The 18,952-nt window shown below is 42.4% G+C and overlaps 2 protein-coding genes across 3 annotated transcripts in view; one reads left to right on the forward strand and one right to left on the reverse strand.

Moving 5' to 3' along the window:
• The window catches only part of LOC147882717 (phototropin-2-like), a 132,106-nt gene that overhangs the window by 76,174 nt on the left and 36,980 nt on the right, over positions 1–18,952 (forward strand). For both annotated transcript variants that reach the window (XM_087400258.1, XM_087400259.1), the window contains exons 9-14: positions 7,427–7,531; positions 7,679–7,738; positions 8,361–8,450; positions 8,585–8,661; positions 9,341–9,425; positions 9,578–9,658. In XM_087400258.1, the coding sequence (XP_087256384.1) occupies positions 7,427–7,531; positions 7,679–7,738; positions 8,361–8,450; positions 8,585–8,661; positions 9,341–9,425; positions 9,578–9,658 (498 nt within the window). The remainder of the gene's footprint in view (positions 1–7,426; positions 7,532–7,678; positions 7,739–8,360; positions 8,451–8,584; positions 8,662–9,340; positions 9,426–9,577; positions 9,659–18,952) is intronic.
• LOC147882718 (uncharacterized) lies at positions 3,077–4,306 on the reverse strand. Its single transcript, XM_087400370.1, has one exon. The coding sequence runs from the start codon at positions 4,304–4,306 to the stop codon at positions 3,077–3,079; it is 1,230 nt and encodes a 409-aa protein (XP_087256496.1).

Raw genomic sequence — 18,952 nt, forward strand, 5'->3', positions numbered from 1 at the left:
GAGAGACATGAGTGATCAATATCTGAGAGTGCGGGCATAACAAATGGGGAACTGTCTCACGGTGATGAGAGCAATGGGGCAGGAAGGGGAAGCAATGCGACGTGCTGCCAATTTCACCCCAATGGAAAAAGCTCCCACTATACATCTCCAAAAGAAAAGCCTCTGTTTCAATGGCAATTTAGCTTTCCAAAATTTCTTGAGTTTTCCCACCAAGATAAAGGCCTATCCAAATTCCAAAGAGTGTTGGCATGCTTATCAATCGATGGCGGTGGAAGAAGAAATCTGTAGACCATCGAGGAGGCCAGATTATGCATTGAAAGTGAACAGGTAGCGGGAGATAAGGAAGTCAGATTCCAGTCCAGTTATCTGTCCTGTACAAACAGTGGAGGAACAGGAACAAATGGCTGCAACATAGTTGTAAGTATTCTCCAAATGGGCCTATGATGCAGACCCAAGAGGAATGTCCTGCAAGCTTGTGGAAATGAAAGCACATAACCATGTTGATCCACAACATCTCCGACAAATCTTATGCCCAATTTCATAAGATTATATGCTTTAATAGGAGCCTGTAAAGCAAGAGGCGATTCAAACACCTTGCTCCAATGGATGCTTTCCAAGCGAAGAGAATTACCATGATGGGAAGAAGCACCTGACCATTTAGCATAAGAGAGAATTCTCTTCCAATCATGAATAAAAGCAGTAGAAACGGGACAACCAGGAATTTTCCCCTGAAATGTGGTCATGACTGCTTCCCAGTGATCTGTAATCCAATGCCCATATGCATGGGACATCATGTTTCCACACATAGCTGCTAGCATAATAGCCCATGGCTGTTTTTGCTGTAAAAAATCAGCAATCATAGTGCTCTTTCTTGCCAACATATGAAACTGAAGATTGAGAATATTCAGTCCCCCATGAGTCTTAGGAGAACAAACAGACTGCATGGGAAGTAGTCGCAAAGCCTTTTTGTGAGATTGCTTTTCCAAAATATCTCCATAGCCTGGGACATGTAGGAAGCCAAATGCTTAAAAGACCAGGGAAGAAGAGGCAGATAAAATTGCACATATGCCATAATGATAGACTGTACTATCCGAAGTCGAACATGTAGAGGCCAAGTGGACAAATGCCAGTATTCCAGCTTCTTGTTTATCTTTTGACGTACCCATTTGAGCTGTTGTTGAGGGGTGATATTCCAGCCAAGGGGATACCCTAAATGCCTCACAATAGTATGGGAAGAGATAATGTGGCCTGGCGAGTGGCCAGAGAAGTGCATGCCAATCAGCTTCTTTCAATGCTAGAAGATTGGATTTCTGAAAGTTAATATGCAGTCCAGCAGCTATGCCAAAATCGTTCAGAGTATGCATCAAATGAGAGAGATCATTCTGAGAATTCCTGGGCTGATGAAATATGAATCATCAGCATATGCCTGCGCTAGAAACGGCTGTGCCCCTGGAATTTGCAAGCCATGAAGCTGCCCTGTATCTGTAAGATGGTCCATATGCAACAATAGATGAGTAGCAATGGCATACAGTAGCGAACTAAGAGGGCATCCCTGTCTCACTGAGCGGGTCATAGTCCATGTTCTTGACAACCCACCACCAAGCAAACACTGCGCGGTGGCATGAGAATAGAACCAGTAAATAATATGGACCAGCCGAGGGCCAAATCCCAATTTATGCATAGTCTGAGAAATAAAATCCCAATGGACAGTATCAAATGCTTTCGCAATGTCCACTTGCAGAATGAGAACATCTTGTTTAGAATATTTGGCATACTCAATTGCAAGCAAAGCATTGGAGATATTGTCAGTAATCTGTCTTCTGGGAACAAACCCATACTACCTGGGATGAAGTCCTGCTTGCAAGATAAATCGAACCCTGAGGATAATCATTTTGGCAATGAGTTTGTAAATGACTGGCATTAGAGATATGGGCCGCCAATCAGCCATTGTCTCACACAACCTTTTTTTGGGGATCAATTTGACAAGGCCATGTTTCCAAGAAGGAGGAAGAGATTGTTCTGCCCAAGTATGATTGATCATAAGAAGCAGAGTGTTCTTGAGATCACCCCAAAATGCACGGAAAAATTCAACAGTCAATCCATCCCAACCAGGAGATCTGCCTTTACGTAAGTGACTCAAAGCATCATCCAGTTCATTAAGCATAAAGGGCTGCTCCAATGTATGAGCCTGTTCCGGAGACAATATAGGCTGAACATGCATAAGAAATTGAGACCTAGCTGCATTCACTTGCATTGAATGATCAGGCTGAGGAGAAAAGAGATGCTGGAAATGACTAGAGCATTGCGATTCCAATTCTGATTTGGAGGTGGTCCAGGTGCCATCATCTTGCCTGATCCTGCAAATATCCTCCTTTCGCCTATCCGCATGCAGGCTTTTAAAGAAGGCTTTGGAGGAGCAGCCCTTATCCAAAAGGGGTTTCATGCGAGCTCGGATTTGCCACTTCTTTAATTTGCGAAGATCATTTTGATGGATGATATGAACCGCATAAGCACAAGAATCTTGTTCAGAGGAGGTGAGCTGCCTATAAGAGCTGATTACATCCATTTGTTGCTTGTGAGATTGAGCCCATTTCAGCTTGAGCTTGAGGTCTCCCATGTAACTCCGTCCATAATCTTGAATAACAGCCTACAAACGATGGGCAAGACTGATCCAAGCGAAATCCATGTCCTCCTGAGCATGTAAGAGGAGGGGGCGGACAGCCACTCTCACCATGTTCTGAAATTGTTGATGAAGCAAATAAGCAACATGGAGTAGGCGACGACCAAAAAAAGGCATATCATCTGCCAAACGTGCTATAGATAATGTCAAGCATAGTGGAAAGTGATCAGATAGCAAGAGGGAATGATCAACCCATAGTGCACATGTGAAACTAGCATACTGCTGAGCATGCAACAAATACCATCTGTCAAGTCGAGCCCAGTAATGAGTAAAAGCATTGTGACGGTTGTATAGCCCACACATACACTTTTTTTTTGGTAAAATCCAGTGCAGTGTATTTATATTGTCATAACTTTACAAGAGGGAAAGTCTCCAAGATGGAGAGTATTCCACAGATCAGAAGCATAAAAAGAAAAGCTCAATGCAAGATGCATGTATATCACCCTCATGGCAGGCATCATATAAAGATTGCCGCAATGAGGCTCTAAAAGATTCATATGACTTTTGAAACTGACGGCCCAAGTATGCCAGATTATGCTCTTCCAAGATTTTCCAAAGAGCCCAATATCTCACCCATGAGAAAAAGAGTGAGTATTGAGATAAAGGCATCCTAAATCTGCCAAATAACCAAAAGTGTTTCCCAAATATGTGACTCGGGAAACGGAGGCGAAGATTATCTGAAATTTTCCCCAGGAGGTTCCGAGTAGACTGGCAATGCCAAAGCAAATGAGGGACAGTCTCTAAAGGAGCATGACACCGTAAGCAAGTGGGTGAAGCAATGTGACATTTGGCAAGTGTTATTCCCACTGACAGTGTGCCGGTCATGCATCTCCAAAGAAAAAGTCTTTGTTTCAAAGGAATTTTGCACCTCCATATTAGTCGGAGATTTTTCCGCCACCATGAAAGGGGCCGCCTGATATGCCACAGAGTATTAGCATATTGATGAATCCAAGGGGCAGGTTGAAGAAGCTTGTAGACTTTGATGGAGGTCAAAACAGGCAGAGGAATAGGACGAAAGCATGTAGTAGAGGGGTACAAGTGCCATTCCATAAGCCTGTCTGTGTCAGCCACAGGGGGAATAGGTAGAAAAGGGTGCAAGAGATCAGCAATTTTCTTCCATATCAATCTGTGATGCATTCCCAATGCATAAGTGGCAGTGGCCTGAGGAAAAGATAAGACATGACCATGATCATCTACCACGTCATTGATGTATCTGATTCCCAATTTCATGAGATTATATGCCCTAACCGGTTCCTGTAAAGCAAGTGGAGTGTCAAAGATGGCACTCCAATGAATACTTTCTTTCCTCATTGAGTTTGTCCCCGAATGATTATTAGGAGCCCATTTGACTTTAGAAAGCACTTGTTTCCAGTCCAGTATCAGAGCAGTAGAGAAAGGACATCCAAGAATCTTCCCTACAAATCTCCCAATGACAACCTCCCAATGATCAGTAGTCCAATGGCCATAAGCATTTGTCCTCATGTTGACACACATGGATGCTATCATACAAGTCCATGGCTGTTTTTGACAGAAAAAGGTATGGAGCATAGTCGCCTTCCTTGCAAGTACATGATATCTGATATTTAGAACATTAAGTCCTCCATGCATCCTAGGGGAGCATACCATTTCCATCTTCAGTAGTCTCAATGCTTTCACAGCAGTTTTTGTCTTCCATAACAGCTTCATAGCTTGAGACATAAAAGCTGAGATATCTCTAGAGGACCAATGTAGTAAAGGCAAGAAGAACTGAACATAAGACATTACAATAGACTGGACTATTCTGAGCCTGACATGAAGTGGCCAAGTAATATTCCAATTTATGTTGAAGTCTTTGGAAGATCCATTTTAGCTGCTGCTTCGTGGTGATATGCCATCCTATAGGATATCCCAAATGCCTGACAACATCTTTGGAATGCACTATCTGACCAGGCCAGAGAATAGAATGCCAGTCACATTGTTTCAGGGGAAGTAATTTGGATTTGTCAAAATTGATATGCAATCCCGCTGCTAATCCATACAATGATAATGTGGCCATAAGCATGCGGACTTCCTGAGGAGAGTTCTGTGGCATAAAAAAGGAATCATTAGCATATGCCTGTGCCAAAAAAGATGCAGCCCCAGGGATTTTAAGACCAGTCATCTGTCCTGTGCTTGTAAGATGATCAAGATACATCAGGAGGGGATGAGTCGCAATGGCATAGAAAAGAGCACTAAGGGGGCAGCCCTGTCTAACTGATCTACCCAATGTCCATGACCGAGATAGATGGCTTCCGAGAACCACACACACACACACACACACACACACACACACACACACACACACCACACAGAGACACACATTAACTTCCATGGGAGGCCACGAGAGAGGCCTCGTGGGCCTATGGGACAAAGTACACAAAAAGAGAACTCATACAAGCCTCAGTGGGCTGAACAAAGGGCACACTAGGACCCTTGCTGAGTACTAGTCTATGCTAACAAAGTCATAATCATAGAAAGTCAACTACAACTGCACAGTGGGCCCGATCAATCAAGTTATCTAGTATCCGGAACAGATTGAAAAACAAGTCAGTTTTGGTGCTGGACTCAGAAACAGGATAAAAAATCGAAGCTTGGTATAGTGATGGCTCTCTGGTGGGCTACGAAGATGTCTCGTACCTGTGTCTGTCGAGCTGTCTCACGCTGCGGTGGTGGATGTGGTCTCCTTGCTCTCTAGACTCTCTGGGCTATTTCCAGAGTGACCCCTCGTCTCCGTCAGTCCCCCCTGAGGAAAGATGTGATAGGTCGGACCTCAATAGAGTGTACTCTTGGGACTCTCTGTTGCGCATGTGGTCTCTGCGTTCCTCTCTTGGTGGTACTGTGCCGGTTGCTCATCCAGATTGCTCTCATGTCAACTAGCGCCTACTCCACTCCACTGTGTCCTGGGGCTGACTCAAATGTATAGAAGTTTGTGACGAGTCGCTGTGCCCGGTCATCCTCTATATCCTGCGGTGGTGTGGCCATCCCCTGTTGCTCTTTGATATGTCCCTGAAGTGTCTCCTTGTGTCGACGCATCTCCATCATATAAAGCCTGATACAGCCCTAGTCATGGAAATGGATCAATCGTGATAAAGGGCCACAGCCACTCCGCTCCCGGTAGAGACAGTGGTAGCATCCTTTGATCTCGTAGTAGGCTAGGCAAACACAAAGAAAATGCTCCTCTGTCCCAACATAGTGTGTAGAGCTATTGCTCTTCGGGTATACCTATTGCTCTCCCTGTCAGCTGATGGGACAAAACCCGCATTTGACCAATGGCAATCCTTAGTGCATGGGAGACTTCTTTGTCCTCGAGATCCTTGGGTCTGATGATGAATCCCTCCTTTGATACTCTTAGGAAGTGGTCACGATAAAACTGGGTCTTGGTGGGGAGCTCCTGGTCCTTTCCCCAAGTCCGGGATGTATGAAGCTGAAGGAGGTCTAGCCGTATGATACGGTTGATCTTATCTCGTGGGATCGAATCAGGAGGCGCATCCATGCTGTATTGAAATGGGGGAAGCCTCTCCATCTGGAAACCATGCTTGGCAAACCAATTGGATATGCGTGCATACCATGTGTCTGTCCTGCTCTCTGCTAGTCGTCTAGATGACTCTAGGGCCAACCTCGGAAGTCTTCGGTGGGGTAAGTCCCAGATTCTGTGGATGAAAGTCAGTCAGAGAGAGAGAGAGAGAGAGAGAGAGAGAGAGAGAGAGAGAGAGAGAGAGAGTTTATTAAAGTCTTTGAAAGACTAATGGGTTTGTGAGACTGTGAGAAACTTGATACAACCCAAGTGAAAGGGTGGAGCCACTAATCGAGCATCCACACCCATGCAAAGGAAATACTATTTCCTATATAGTCATATCAAAATAGTAGTCATCTACAGCATCACTATCATCAACATCATCATTAGATTGAGTGTCCTGATAATACAAAGTGAAGTGTGCTCCAAGGCTACTTTGTTCCTCCCCTCATCAAGAGTGAGGGAACGATAGCATGAAATTAGAAACAGAGTGCTGCTGGCTCCTTGTGGATGCAACCCTACGTTGTCTAATGGTCGCAACTCTACGTCTAACAAGGGTGACAATCACCCCAGTTGGTTGCACTCCCACTTTGAGCATGGAAGGGATGTCCCCAAGTGTAATCTGTGCATCAACCCTCTTCCTGAGCTTCCGTATCACTGGCTCTGGGTCCCAATAATGCCTATGTCTTGGAGAGAGAGAGAGAGAGAGAGAGAGAGAGAGAGAGTGGCTTTTTTGAGGTATCTAAAGCGATCCCATTTAGAACCCATTGGGTGGACTTTGTTGTTTCTTGTTGACAACGGTTGAACTTCTTCTCTTGCTCCACCATACAATATAGCATCAAAATTTTTTGGTATCATTTTTAGTTCTCTTGCTTCTGTTAAGTAGTAGCTACAAGGTCACAAAGGGTTTCTTTTGAATTTGGAGTAAATTCACAGTTTGAATAAATCAAAGTCTTTCAAGCTCATGTCTGAGCTTGGGCCAGCCCACAAAGGGTGGTGTGAGTTCTCCTTTGTGTAGTTGAATGCTGTGTGTGTATCTGAGGGAGTGAAATCTGGCTACCCTCAAGGAAGAGGTCTGTGGCAGACCTTCACAATACTTTATCAAATAGAATAGAAACTATTGCTTCATTTTATGAGCAGGCATATTTTCCTAAGAAACATTACTCTGAATATTGGAATATCGTAATAATACAAATCGTGTGATAAATTTTCAGGGAGAGCTGCAATATTTTATTGGAGTACAATTGGATGGTAGCGAACAACTGGAACCAATCCAGAAGAGGCTTTCAGAGAGAACAGAAAAAGAGGGTGCAAGAATTGTAGGTGGTTTCCTATGTTGCATCTTTGTTTGTTTAACCCTTTGGACTTGCTTTTTGATATGGGATCAAACGAGACAATGTAGGAATGCACATAAATTTATATTTATTCTCATGGAAGAGCCTGATGGTGTGCATTTCACATTGCAGGTTCGTGCAACAGCAGTAAATGTTGACGAGGCTGTGCGGGAGCTTCCAGATGCTAATTTGGTAACTCTTTCTTCTAGGAATGATCTACATGGACAGCTGCATCTATTCTTATGCCAACTCTTGTGATCAGAAACCGTTGAATTACACTGTGTGATTCTAACCATATGTTCTATGCCATTCTACGTTGCAACACACACAAAAAAAATGAAAGAAGGGGGGGGGGGGGGGGGGGGCGCATTCACATTGCTTGTGTGTCTTGTGTAACTTGGATAATCTGTGAAGACGCAGAGCCTTTTTGAGCCTTTGGTTTGAAGGGGGCAATCTGAAATGGTCAGAGAAACTGCATTACTTTGCTTAGTAAAGCATTATGTCACCTGATGAAAAGAGAAATACTTGGCTGGCTTAGAATAACAATTGGATAAGTTTTGATGTGCTACCATTTTTTGGGTGTCTTTAGAGTTGAGGCTTGGAACCAGATTAGGTTCACCAAATCAGGATCCACGGCATGGATATGTTTTACATTTTCTTATCATACAAATTCAGGGTCTCTGGTTTCTACCATTACAATCGATACATTTGGCATTTTAGGCCGTGATTTATAGTTTTATCTCATACTGGGAGTTGCAAGGTGACTTACTCATAGAAAAAGATTCAACATGCTTTCGCTGGTGGTTTTTTTCAGACACCTGAAGACCTTTGGGCAAGCCACTCAAAAATTGTGCTACCCAAGCCCCATAAGATACACAGTGACCAGTGGAAGGCAATTCAAAAGGCATTCTATATGAACCTTTGACTTTTAATATGCTTTCTTCCTTTTGGTGCAGAAAGGAATCCAAAAGCACCTTAATTTCTTACATATTTCTGAGGCTTCTCTATTCTGATTTTCATGTCCTGGGTGATATTTAGATTCGTGAGAAAGGAGAAAAAATTGGGCTAAGGCATTTTCGGCCTATCAAACCTCTTGGTTTTGGGGATACTGGAAGGTAAATTTCTGTTATGAAATTCGAACTGGATTATTAATCAGTTGATGTGTTTCGACTTAACATGAAGTAGAACTCTGGCAATATAACGTGCCTCAAGTTAAAAAATGAAACTTTATGATATACCATTTTAATTTTCTGCATTAGAAGCTCGCCCAATTCTGCAGAATACCAGCCTAAATAGTGTTTATTCAGAAGTCTCCTCGTAATTATCTTCCTTGTCCCCTCATATTGTTGCTCCCACCTAGGGTTAGCATCAAGCAGTCCAGAATAGCATAGGGGTACTCCCACATCTCACTAAACGTCCATTAGGTAAGTGTTGCAGCAGGAATTCAAAATCTTGACATGGTCATGATAGGCCTTTGAGTGATGAGGGCCAATCGAGCATGGTAGATGTGTTCTAGCTTAGTATCAAGAAATCATAATGTCGTATGTGCATATATGTGAGCAATTATAAAAGGTGATGGCATATGTGCTATAGAAATGAGCTCTCTCCTCTTCAAATATCCTGGTGAACCCTTGTATAATTTTTACAAAACCAAAACCAAGAACTAACTGAGAGTCTTTTTTCTTCAACCTCTTTTGCACTCAATATTTGAAAGTGAAATTCTATTAGGTTAAATGTTGTCTGATCTCTGACAGCTTTGGAATTTGGTTTGTAAACTGTCTTCTACTCCCACAGTGTACATCTGGTTGAGCTGCGCAGTTCAGGGGAACTTTTTGCAATGAAGGCCATGGACAAAAAAGTAATGCTAAACCGGAACAAAGTAAGTCTGTCTTATGACCATGAACTGCTACCATATTGATAGTTTAAAAGGCATTGCAATCTGTACGAATATGTTTTGTGCATTGCATAGTTAAGGGAAATATTGAATCACTGATGATAGGCAGTTGAATGGCATGATTCACTCTATGTCAGGTTCATCGGGCATGTGCAGAAAGGGAAATCCTTGCTATGCTGGATCACCCTTTTCTTCCCACGCTCTATGCTTCCTTTCAGGTGTGAGTCTTTCCAAGCCCTACAAAGCTCTGTAAAGGTTTCAGATGTGAGTTTTGCATGTTGAAGCCTAGTTGCAACGATTTTTGCAGACGCCCCTGGTTCTATTGTATGTATAAATATGTCCCATTTGAGATGCGAATGTTTCAAGGAATTATCTTCAAGATTAAACATTGATTTAAACTTAGCAGAGTATGATGGCAGTTCTAATGTTTTCCATAAGCTTATGAAGGAAAGAACCTTGAGTATCTGCGATCTTCTTTAGCTTAAGATACATCCATTAATGTGTGAAAGAGGCCTTCAAGTCTAAAGAGAAGGATGCTATAGAGATGTCTATGAGAGTCTGAAAGAGAGTGAAAGAAGTAGGGTGTTTAAACATGAAATTGTTGCTGCCTGCTACTAGTATATGGTGGCACTGAAGAGAAAAACAAATGGCAAGCAGTGGGTCAATGGCGTATGGGCTTGAGGACGAGAGGATGAGTGAGATAGGCAGGTGGGAAAGATGCGATATGGGCAGTAGAATGAAAGGCATTGTGCACGCAGGAAGAAGAGCAACATGAGGAGGTGCCGATTGTTAGGTTAGAGAACCCCATCGAGAAAGACAATATGAGGAGTAGGGAGGGTGAGGGAAGCGAACATAGCTAGCAAATGCAGGAAAGTGTTCGATTTCGAACGAAGGATTTGAAAGCAAGCACTCACACTTGTTTCTTTAAGCAGGACTATACATATACATATACATATATATGTGTGTGTATGGTCACAGATTTTTTCTTCAGCGTTGGCTTTATAGGAGACCAAACGTGCAATTTTGTTAATTCAAAAGGAATCTCCTCTGTGGCAGGTGTCGTTCATGATGATGGCACTCTTCTATCCTTTCCTTTGGCTGCTGGAAAACATGGTCTGGGAATGCATTATCGTCCTGTATGGTAAGCCATTACTAGCAGTACCGCCTTTAGAACTTCAAGACAAGCTTCAAGATTGGACTCTTCTTCCAGCACACTCGTCCATTCGTCCTTTGAACCCGTCTGATATTAGAGTTTCATCTTTATATAAAGTTCTACTGTCTCCACCTTGGGCGTCAGATAGGGCTAATCAGATTTGGTCTCTGCATCGTCCAATCAAAAGGTGGAGAAAAAGATTGAAACATCTTTGGCACTGCAAGGTCCCTCTTCGGCAACAAGTTTTTTTATGGCGTGTTCTGTTGGGGTTTTTTTCGTCTGGACAGCTTCTATCATGCAGACGTATTGCTTCGGCTATTTGTTGTAGGTGTTTGGCTCCAAGAGGGAGTTTGTGTCTCACATTTTTCGGCACTGCCCCGAGACACGGGACTTCTTGGGCATCCTTCGGCAGAGATTGTGACTGAGATTTCCTCAGGCTTGTTTCGGAAAGCTTTTCTGGCTTTTTAGGATATATCCTCAATGGCTGGGGTTTGAGTTGTTCTTTACTTGGGTTCGCTACTGGGTACTTTGGACTCTCTGGAAAGATAGAAACCACGGAGTCTTTGGTGACCCTATTTTTTCTACTTTTGTTTTCTTTCGTCGTTCTTTGTAGCAATCGCTCTTTGATTGTCTGCAAACTTACTATATAGACTATGATGTATATTTGTTCTATACGGAGATTTTCTCTTGATGCACTTTTTCAGCTTACCAGTTTGGGGATAGCTACCTTGTAATATAAAGCATTCAAAGTTTTCACCCAAAAAAAAAAAAGAGTGTATGTAAAAAAAAGTGTGTACCAAAAAACAAAAGTGTGTAAAAAAAAAAAAGTGTGTATGTGTACATATGTGTGTGTGTATGTACTTATACATGGGCGAGTTCTTTTGGGAGTGTTTCCATCTGGACAGCTTTTAGCTCATCGACACATTGCTCCTGCACTTTGCCACAGATGTTCTGCTTCTTCGGAGACTGTGTCTCACTTGTTTTGGCATTGTCTGTGCTCTCGTGAGTTTTTTGATCTGCTTTGACAGCACCTACGAGCGAGATTCCCATATGTTCCCGTTTGGGAAGTTCTTCTGGCTATTTGAGTCTCATCCATCCAGACCGGAGTTTCATCTTTTCTTCGTTTGGGTTCGCTATTGGGCACTAAGGACTTTATGGACATATAGGAATTGTAAAGTCTTTGGTGATCCTACTTTCTTTGATTGCTTGCAGACCCACTGCATAGATCATGAGATCTTTTTGGCATATACTGAAATTTTCAGTTGATGTAATTGTAGCATCTTATTTTGAGGTTGCTACTCATATAATAGAATCAATCAAAGATTTCACCAAAATACAAAAGTATGTACTTATACATGTGTGTATAAGTGTGTGTCATCTCATAGCATCTGACAAGCTTCATAGTTTGGAAATTCAAGGAAGCAATGCTTTGATTGCTTAAGCTTATGCAAATGATTCCTTTTTTACTCAGAATACGGAGCAGAATTTATTCTTTTTGATGCAGGCTTTTTCTTTTATGGATTGGCAGCTGGTCTTCATGTAAGGACAGTTGGTCTTCATGTAAATTTTCAAAAATCTAAGTTATTGCCATTGCATTCAAAAGAGTGGCATACTCTTTTTTGACCAGTTGAAATTATCCCACCCAATTAGATGGTTTGTCATTTGGGCTATCCTTTGGGTTGGTCGATTACTCATCACCAACAAGCTGACTGGATATTAGTAAATTCCAACATGGCTCGATTCTGGTGGCTTATACTCAATTCTACTCACCTCTGATAATGTTTAGCAAAACAAAACTTCTTCTTTTATGTCCACTATTTTGGAATCTTTGTGGCAGTCAAAACATGGCAAGAGAGATTGAGATTACTCTTGCTACAGCATCTTTGTTCTCCAAAAATGCACGGGGGGTTGAATATCCTTAATATTCAAGTGCATATTCTTGCCCACAAGGGGAAATTGATGCTGCAGTTCTTGCAGGGTTCTTAGCCTTAGGCTACTATGATACGCCATTCGCTTTACAGCTCACCATGCTTGCTTTTGGAGATTGGCAACCTATACAATGGGATTTTAGGTTCAGGGCTGATCCTCTTGTCCTCGATGCCACGCAGCAGTTGAGCCAGTTCAGCATTGCCTCTCGGAGTGCAGACAAGCGAGGATGATTTGGAAGGGTGTTACTAGGATATTTAGTATATTTCATAGAGCACCCTTCTTCATGACTTGGGGATTAGTGGCATGGTTATCTCTTATTGGCCCTCATGTGTTTTTCGAGAGATATGACTGAGACTTAGCCTTCATTATACAACGACACTCTATGGAGTCATGTTCTCCCTAGGATGTTCCCTTCACTCCTTTCAGAGCTACTCATGCCTTGGTAGACACATCATGGGAGGTTCTGGCTAGCATTGCAGCATGGCTTATTTGGAGGGCCAGATGTACGGAGGTGATGGAGGGTTCCCAGGTTCACCCTTCCGAGTCTATGGCCAGTATATGGACTGATACTATATACACACTGATGGCCATCTAGGTGAGCATGCAGGGATCCTTCAGAGCAGCTACAACCAAGAGAGAAACTTTTTTCAGAGTTTGGAGAGGATCTCCTTTCTTCCTTGTCTCTCCTTCAGGATTGAGGTGGCATTTTCAGCCTCCACCTTGTATTTTAGTTAGCTCTTTTTGAGCTGTTTTTTTTTCTCATGCATGGCATGGTGTACTCCCACATTCATACTTAATGAAGTAATCATTTTGGGAAAAAAAACATGGGATTTTATTTTGGGCTGTGTTGATGGCAAGGTTAAAGACTACTGTGACATGAAGTTAGGGGTAATAAACTTCACGCACCTCTTCACTTCCTACTGCTTTCGAATTGAGTGATATAAATATTTATCACTTAGAAAGGGACATTAAAAAGAAGCTTTTATACCAAGAGACCACACCATACTTTCCTCCCTTAGATGAGAATGAAGATGGTAACATCCCAAGTGATGTTGTACTCAAGCATAGGGAGAAGGAAAGGACCAGGGGAGGCCATAATCTCAGCAAGCCGGTTTGCACCAAAGAGGAGAGCGATACGTTGTTGAAAGAAGATCTTGCGGCTCAACATGACATGAACTAATATATATCGAGGAGTTTGAAGGGGTTGATTGGATCGGATGGGTAGGTTCCGAGGAAACATTGCACCTCCTTCATAGACACTTTTACACTTAGCTCAAAACACTCTCTATACTGTCATAAGACACAGATCCATAACTTTCAGCAGAGACATGATATAAAATATTCAAACAGATATCCAGATGCGCCTTGAAATGGGCTTCGCTCTGATATAAGTTTCATAAAAAACAGAGAAGCGATTGGAAAGATATGGGCAATTTACTGGACGGGGGTAAAAACTATCTAAAAAAGAAACAGTCACACACAGAGTCATAGATTTTTGATCTGAAATCTAATACAATAACTGAAGACATAAGATTATGCTCCTTGAAGAGAGCTTCGCGCTGATATAAGTTTCGTCCAAATCGGACCACCAACTGAAAAGTTATGAGCAAAATACTGACAGGGGGTCAAATTGTCATGAAAAACACCTACTCCTCCTACTGGGGCCGACTTGGGAGAATACTACCTCCATGCTTAGACTTCATCAATGATCCAAGTCCCATAGAGGTCGCCTAGGAGGGAAAGGAAGAGTCCCCTTTGTGGCTTGGGAAATAGATAAACCATGTATGCGCAGTGAGCAGCCGAATAGACAACTCTTCTGAGCACTTTGGAAGAGAAAGCAATGGAAAAAGGGAAGAGACACTCAAGAGAGAGAACCTGAAGTGACCTTCATTACCAATAGAGTGAGACTCCACTCCAATGCAACTCAAAATACTACAAACACAAGGGAGAAGAAGAGGTTTCATACATACAAGAGGGAGCGGAAGCTCCAAGACTACTTATAGAGAGAGAATAAACTAGAGAGAGATGGACTCAAGAGTCTACATAAGAGAATATCTACAAGAGGAAAAGAAGGCTCATGAAAGAGGCTTGAGGAGACTAGAGCTACAGCAACATGAGGCCTAATGGTGGAAGAGATGAGAGGAGGGCTCCTTTTATAGAGATTTTGTCACCCTCCTTCATCCATTTACAATTGCTGCCTGTAGATTCTTTTCCCTATCAATCACATAAGCCCGTATGTCACCATCCATGTCCTTTTTGGCTACTCTTGCCATGTGTCCCATCAAAAGATTCTTAAGACTTAAAATATTGAGAAAGTCAAGAGTCTCTCTACATGAAGCCCATAGGGACCCTCTCTTTTCCATATGTCCACATCCTCCTTATTCCACATAGGAATTCTAGAAGGATTCCTCTTGACTCCACAGTCCTCCACATGCCTTCCACACGCTTGGTATGTGGCCTCTCTTATATTATTGGAACACATGGACATGAGCCCACCTCTTTATATGACTCACTCTTCCTATTTTCTAAAAATCCCATAATATCCCATACACAAATAACTGTCACCCCATACCAAGGTATTTATCATTCATACACATGGTATTTACAATGATCCATTCCACTCATACTCTCAATCTCATATAATATCTTAGAAAATAGAAATAAGTGAGAGCCGCTAGGCTATCACTTGATACTCAAACTCTTATCAAACATAGAGAAAAAGAATACCAATGCCAAATAAAAAATATTAATTTTTAGCATCACACTATCCTTTGGTATCTCGTATGTTGCTGGATTAGAAGCATGTCCTCTCTCATTTGGAGTGGGATGGGCAGGATTCTTTGTATGGAAAACTCTCTCAGAGCAGAGAGTGTACATTAGTCAAAGGATTTTGCCCCTCCATTATCAGTGCAAGAGCCTAGACGTTCATATTTCCTTAGCTTGAAAGGGATGCACTGGGTTGCAGATGTCATTCATGATGATGGGATTCCCCTTTCTTTTCCTTTGGTGCTGCAAAATTTGGTCTTGGTATGCATTGCAGATTCATATGGCAAACTATTATTAGAATGCTTCAGCTGTTTCAGCCCATTCCGCCTTTAGAGCTGGAGGATCGCCTTTAGGATTGGAATCTTTCTTCTCTAGGGTCATCTTGTCGTCCTTTGAGGTTGTCACATATTACTGTCTCTTCTTTACATAAAGTGCTTTTGCCTCCATCATGGTTTTCTCACAAGGTGAATCAGCTTTGGCGAATGAATCGCATAGCCAAGTGGTGGCAGAAGAGATTGAGACAGATTTGAAATTAAAAAATTCCAGTCCAACAACAGGTTTTCTTGTGACGCGTTTTGTTGGGAGTTCTTCCATTTGGGCAACTTTTGGCATGTATGAATATTGCTCTGGCTGTTTGTCGAAGCTGTTTGGCTCCATGAGAGTCTAAGGCTCATCTTCTTTGGCATTGCTCCCATACTCATGATTTCTTGACCTTCCTTGGGCAGCGTTTATGAGCTCGATTTCCAAATGCTACCTTTGAAAAGTTCTTCTGGATCTTTGGGATACACCCACCTAGACAGGATTTTGATTTATTTTTTGTTTGGGTTGGCTATTGGGCACTTTGGACTCTATGGAAAGATAGTCTCTGCAGATATCTTTCTATGATTGCTTGCAAACTAAGTAAATAGATCCTGATGTGTATTTGTCATATATTGAGATCTTCACTTTATGTATTTTTTCAAATCCCGTTTTGAGATAGTGATTCTATAATATAAAGCATCCAAGTTTTCATAAAAAAAGTGTGTATGAGTGTGTGCGTGTTTAATAAGAAACTGGAATTGGGAATTGGCTACTTGGCCCTTACATGTTCATCTATGAATTGTGCAATCCACTCTGTTGGCCTATATTGAGTTCATTTGCCTTTGATGATGTTTGCTAAAAAGGACATCAATTCTTTCATGTTTGCTATTATGGAACTCTTCTAGAAGCCGCGTCATTTGTTGGAGATTTCATAGTCAAAGATTGGGTTAGTGTGTAGTACTAGGTGATCTAGTACTAGTTTATGTGTGTGAGTCTTGTGTGAGTGCCACGTGTCATCATGGGACTTATCCCATATGCAGTAGGTGCTAGAGTGTGAGTGAGTAGCCTACATAAGGCTTCTACTTCACTTGTCTTGTCATACTTGATGGATGAATGAAAGCCTTCTTCATGTCTTCATTGGAGCATTATTTTCTCACACCCTAACACTCTCTCTCTCTCTCTCTCTCTCTTTCTCTCTCTCTCTCTCTCCTTCTAACATGACTATCGTGAGATTGAAACTGCAATATGTTGTGTTTTTAGAGGATGAGTTTGGGAATGTTCCTGTATTCATCTAGGTATATGGTATTAGAGCCACCTTCCATAGCTGCCACGTCACCCTTGTCCTAACCCTAAAATCATCATTTTAGGTCAAGCCCTTGCAGTCGCCTCAGGTCCACCTCCTCTTGCAGCCGCCTCAGTTTCGCCGCTGTTCTACCTTCTTTGCACTTCTAGCTGCCCACCTAGAACCTCCACAGCCAGCCGTACAGTCTGTACTGGTTGTACGAACTGTTCTGTACTGTTTCTCCCTGCAGCGCCGTACCAGTCTTGCTCCTGCAAGCTTCGTTGTACCAGTCTGTCTCTTGCAAGCTGCGCCTAGCTAGCTGGTCGGCACATTTTTCAAGGTTTCGGTGCACGTGTGGAGCTCTCCATAGTCGAACTCCGGGTTTCAGTGCTGCTGCTGCATATCCGCGTTCAAAGTGTCATTTTCGAGGGGTTTCCAACCTGTTAGGAATTGAGAGCTCTTGATATAATTCTAATCATTGACAAATAATATCAACTCAAATTCAAAGAACACAAGATGAGAATGATAGCCAAAAACACTCTTTATTAAAGACGACAGCAGCTCATCCCTACGGGGCTTTTTGCTGAGATACAAACTCACAAGATCTAGAGGATCGACTCGACTAATGACCCTATTAACGAGCAGCTGCTCTAATAACCTATAGCTATAGACTGAGACACTCAACAGAGAGGACGACTCTCATAAGCAAGAGTCATTTTGGACAAAGAGACAATCATCTTCGTAGCTCGTCAGTTTTGTAGAAGCCATGCACTGAAGCGGCCTTTGGAGAAGACCACCATGCCACGTAGAATCCACGCAAGGTAAGTTCCATCTCCACCAATGACTAATCACCCATGTGACTAAAACATCACACTAACCAATCAAAACTAACATGCAACGTTTCACCCTTTCGAGACCCTCCCATGAGGGCGTGACCATGCAACCAAACCCAACACACCCTCCCACGATCGAAATGGGAGACTAACAGTGAACAAAGGACATTGTAGTCCCAAAGAAATCCTAGGCATCATAGCCCAAAAGAAAAAACAATCTAGCATCAGAGCTAGACACTGGCATCGTAGCTAGACAACCAATACAATATGCATCACAGAGATTTTTTAAAAAAACTTGGCTTTAGAAAGCCCAATCTTGATCAGGTAGGTCATCCCGAATAAAGCCTGCCACCTCCTCTTGACGTGAATGTCCTTCAGCAGTACAAGCAGTGGTCGCTTGTCTTCGTTTTGCCTCCTCATCTCTTTGCTTTTGATTACAAAATCTCTCTATATGGCCAGGTTTCCCGCAATAGTAGCAAGTACGTTTGTCTTTGGTTTGAAATCGTTTATCCTTCACTGCATATGCAGTACCTCCTGTGAATGTATCTTCTTCATGCTTTTCCTCAGCCATAAGAATTCCTACACAGTCAATGAAATCTGCTTCATCATCGAGACGTAGAATTCGTACAGTCTCGGAATACTTAGCTGGAAGGTTTTTCAAAAGAATTTCTTTCTGGTTCTCGTATGCTGTCTTTGCTTCAATATCCTGAAGCTGCTTCAACACGGATTGCATACGGTTGAGAAAGGTGGCGAGATCCTCACTGTCATCCATTTGCAGATCATACAACTATTGTTTTAAGTTGGCTCTCGAATGACGCCGAATAGTGCCTCAAGTATAATCCAATTCTCTGCAGCAGACTTGCTTTGCTTCTTCCACGCTCGTTTGTCTGCTTCTCCTGATGTTGGTTCTCTCTCTATTCCAGCCACCACGTCCCATAGACCCTTTTGCATATACCATAGCTTCCACGCTCGTTTGTCTGCTTCTCCTGACGTCGGTTCTCTCTCTATTCCAGCCACCACGTCCCATAGATCCTTTTGCATATACCATAGCTTCGTTGAAAGTTGCCAGGTTGCAAAGTTCCTTCCATTGAATTGGACTATCGATGCCTCAGCTTTGATCTTCTTCACCGACTCCATAAACTTGTGCAATTATACCCAACTGGTCTTCTGCTGTGATACCAAATGTTAGGAATTGAGAGCTCTTGATATAATTCTAATCTAACACAAATAATATCAACTCAAATTCAGA

Source organism: Dipteris shenzhenensis, chromosome 29, assembly GCF_047967505.1.
Source record: "Dipteris shenzhenensis isolate YYH24624 ecotype China chromosome 29, Dip_SZ_1.0, whole genome shotgun sequence".
Lineage (NCBI taxonomy): Eukaryota > Viridiplantae > Streptophyta > Polypodiopsida > Gleicheniales > Dipteridaceae > Dipteris > Dipteris shenzhenensis.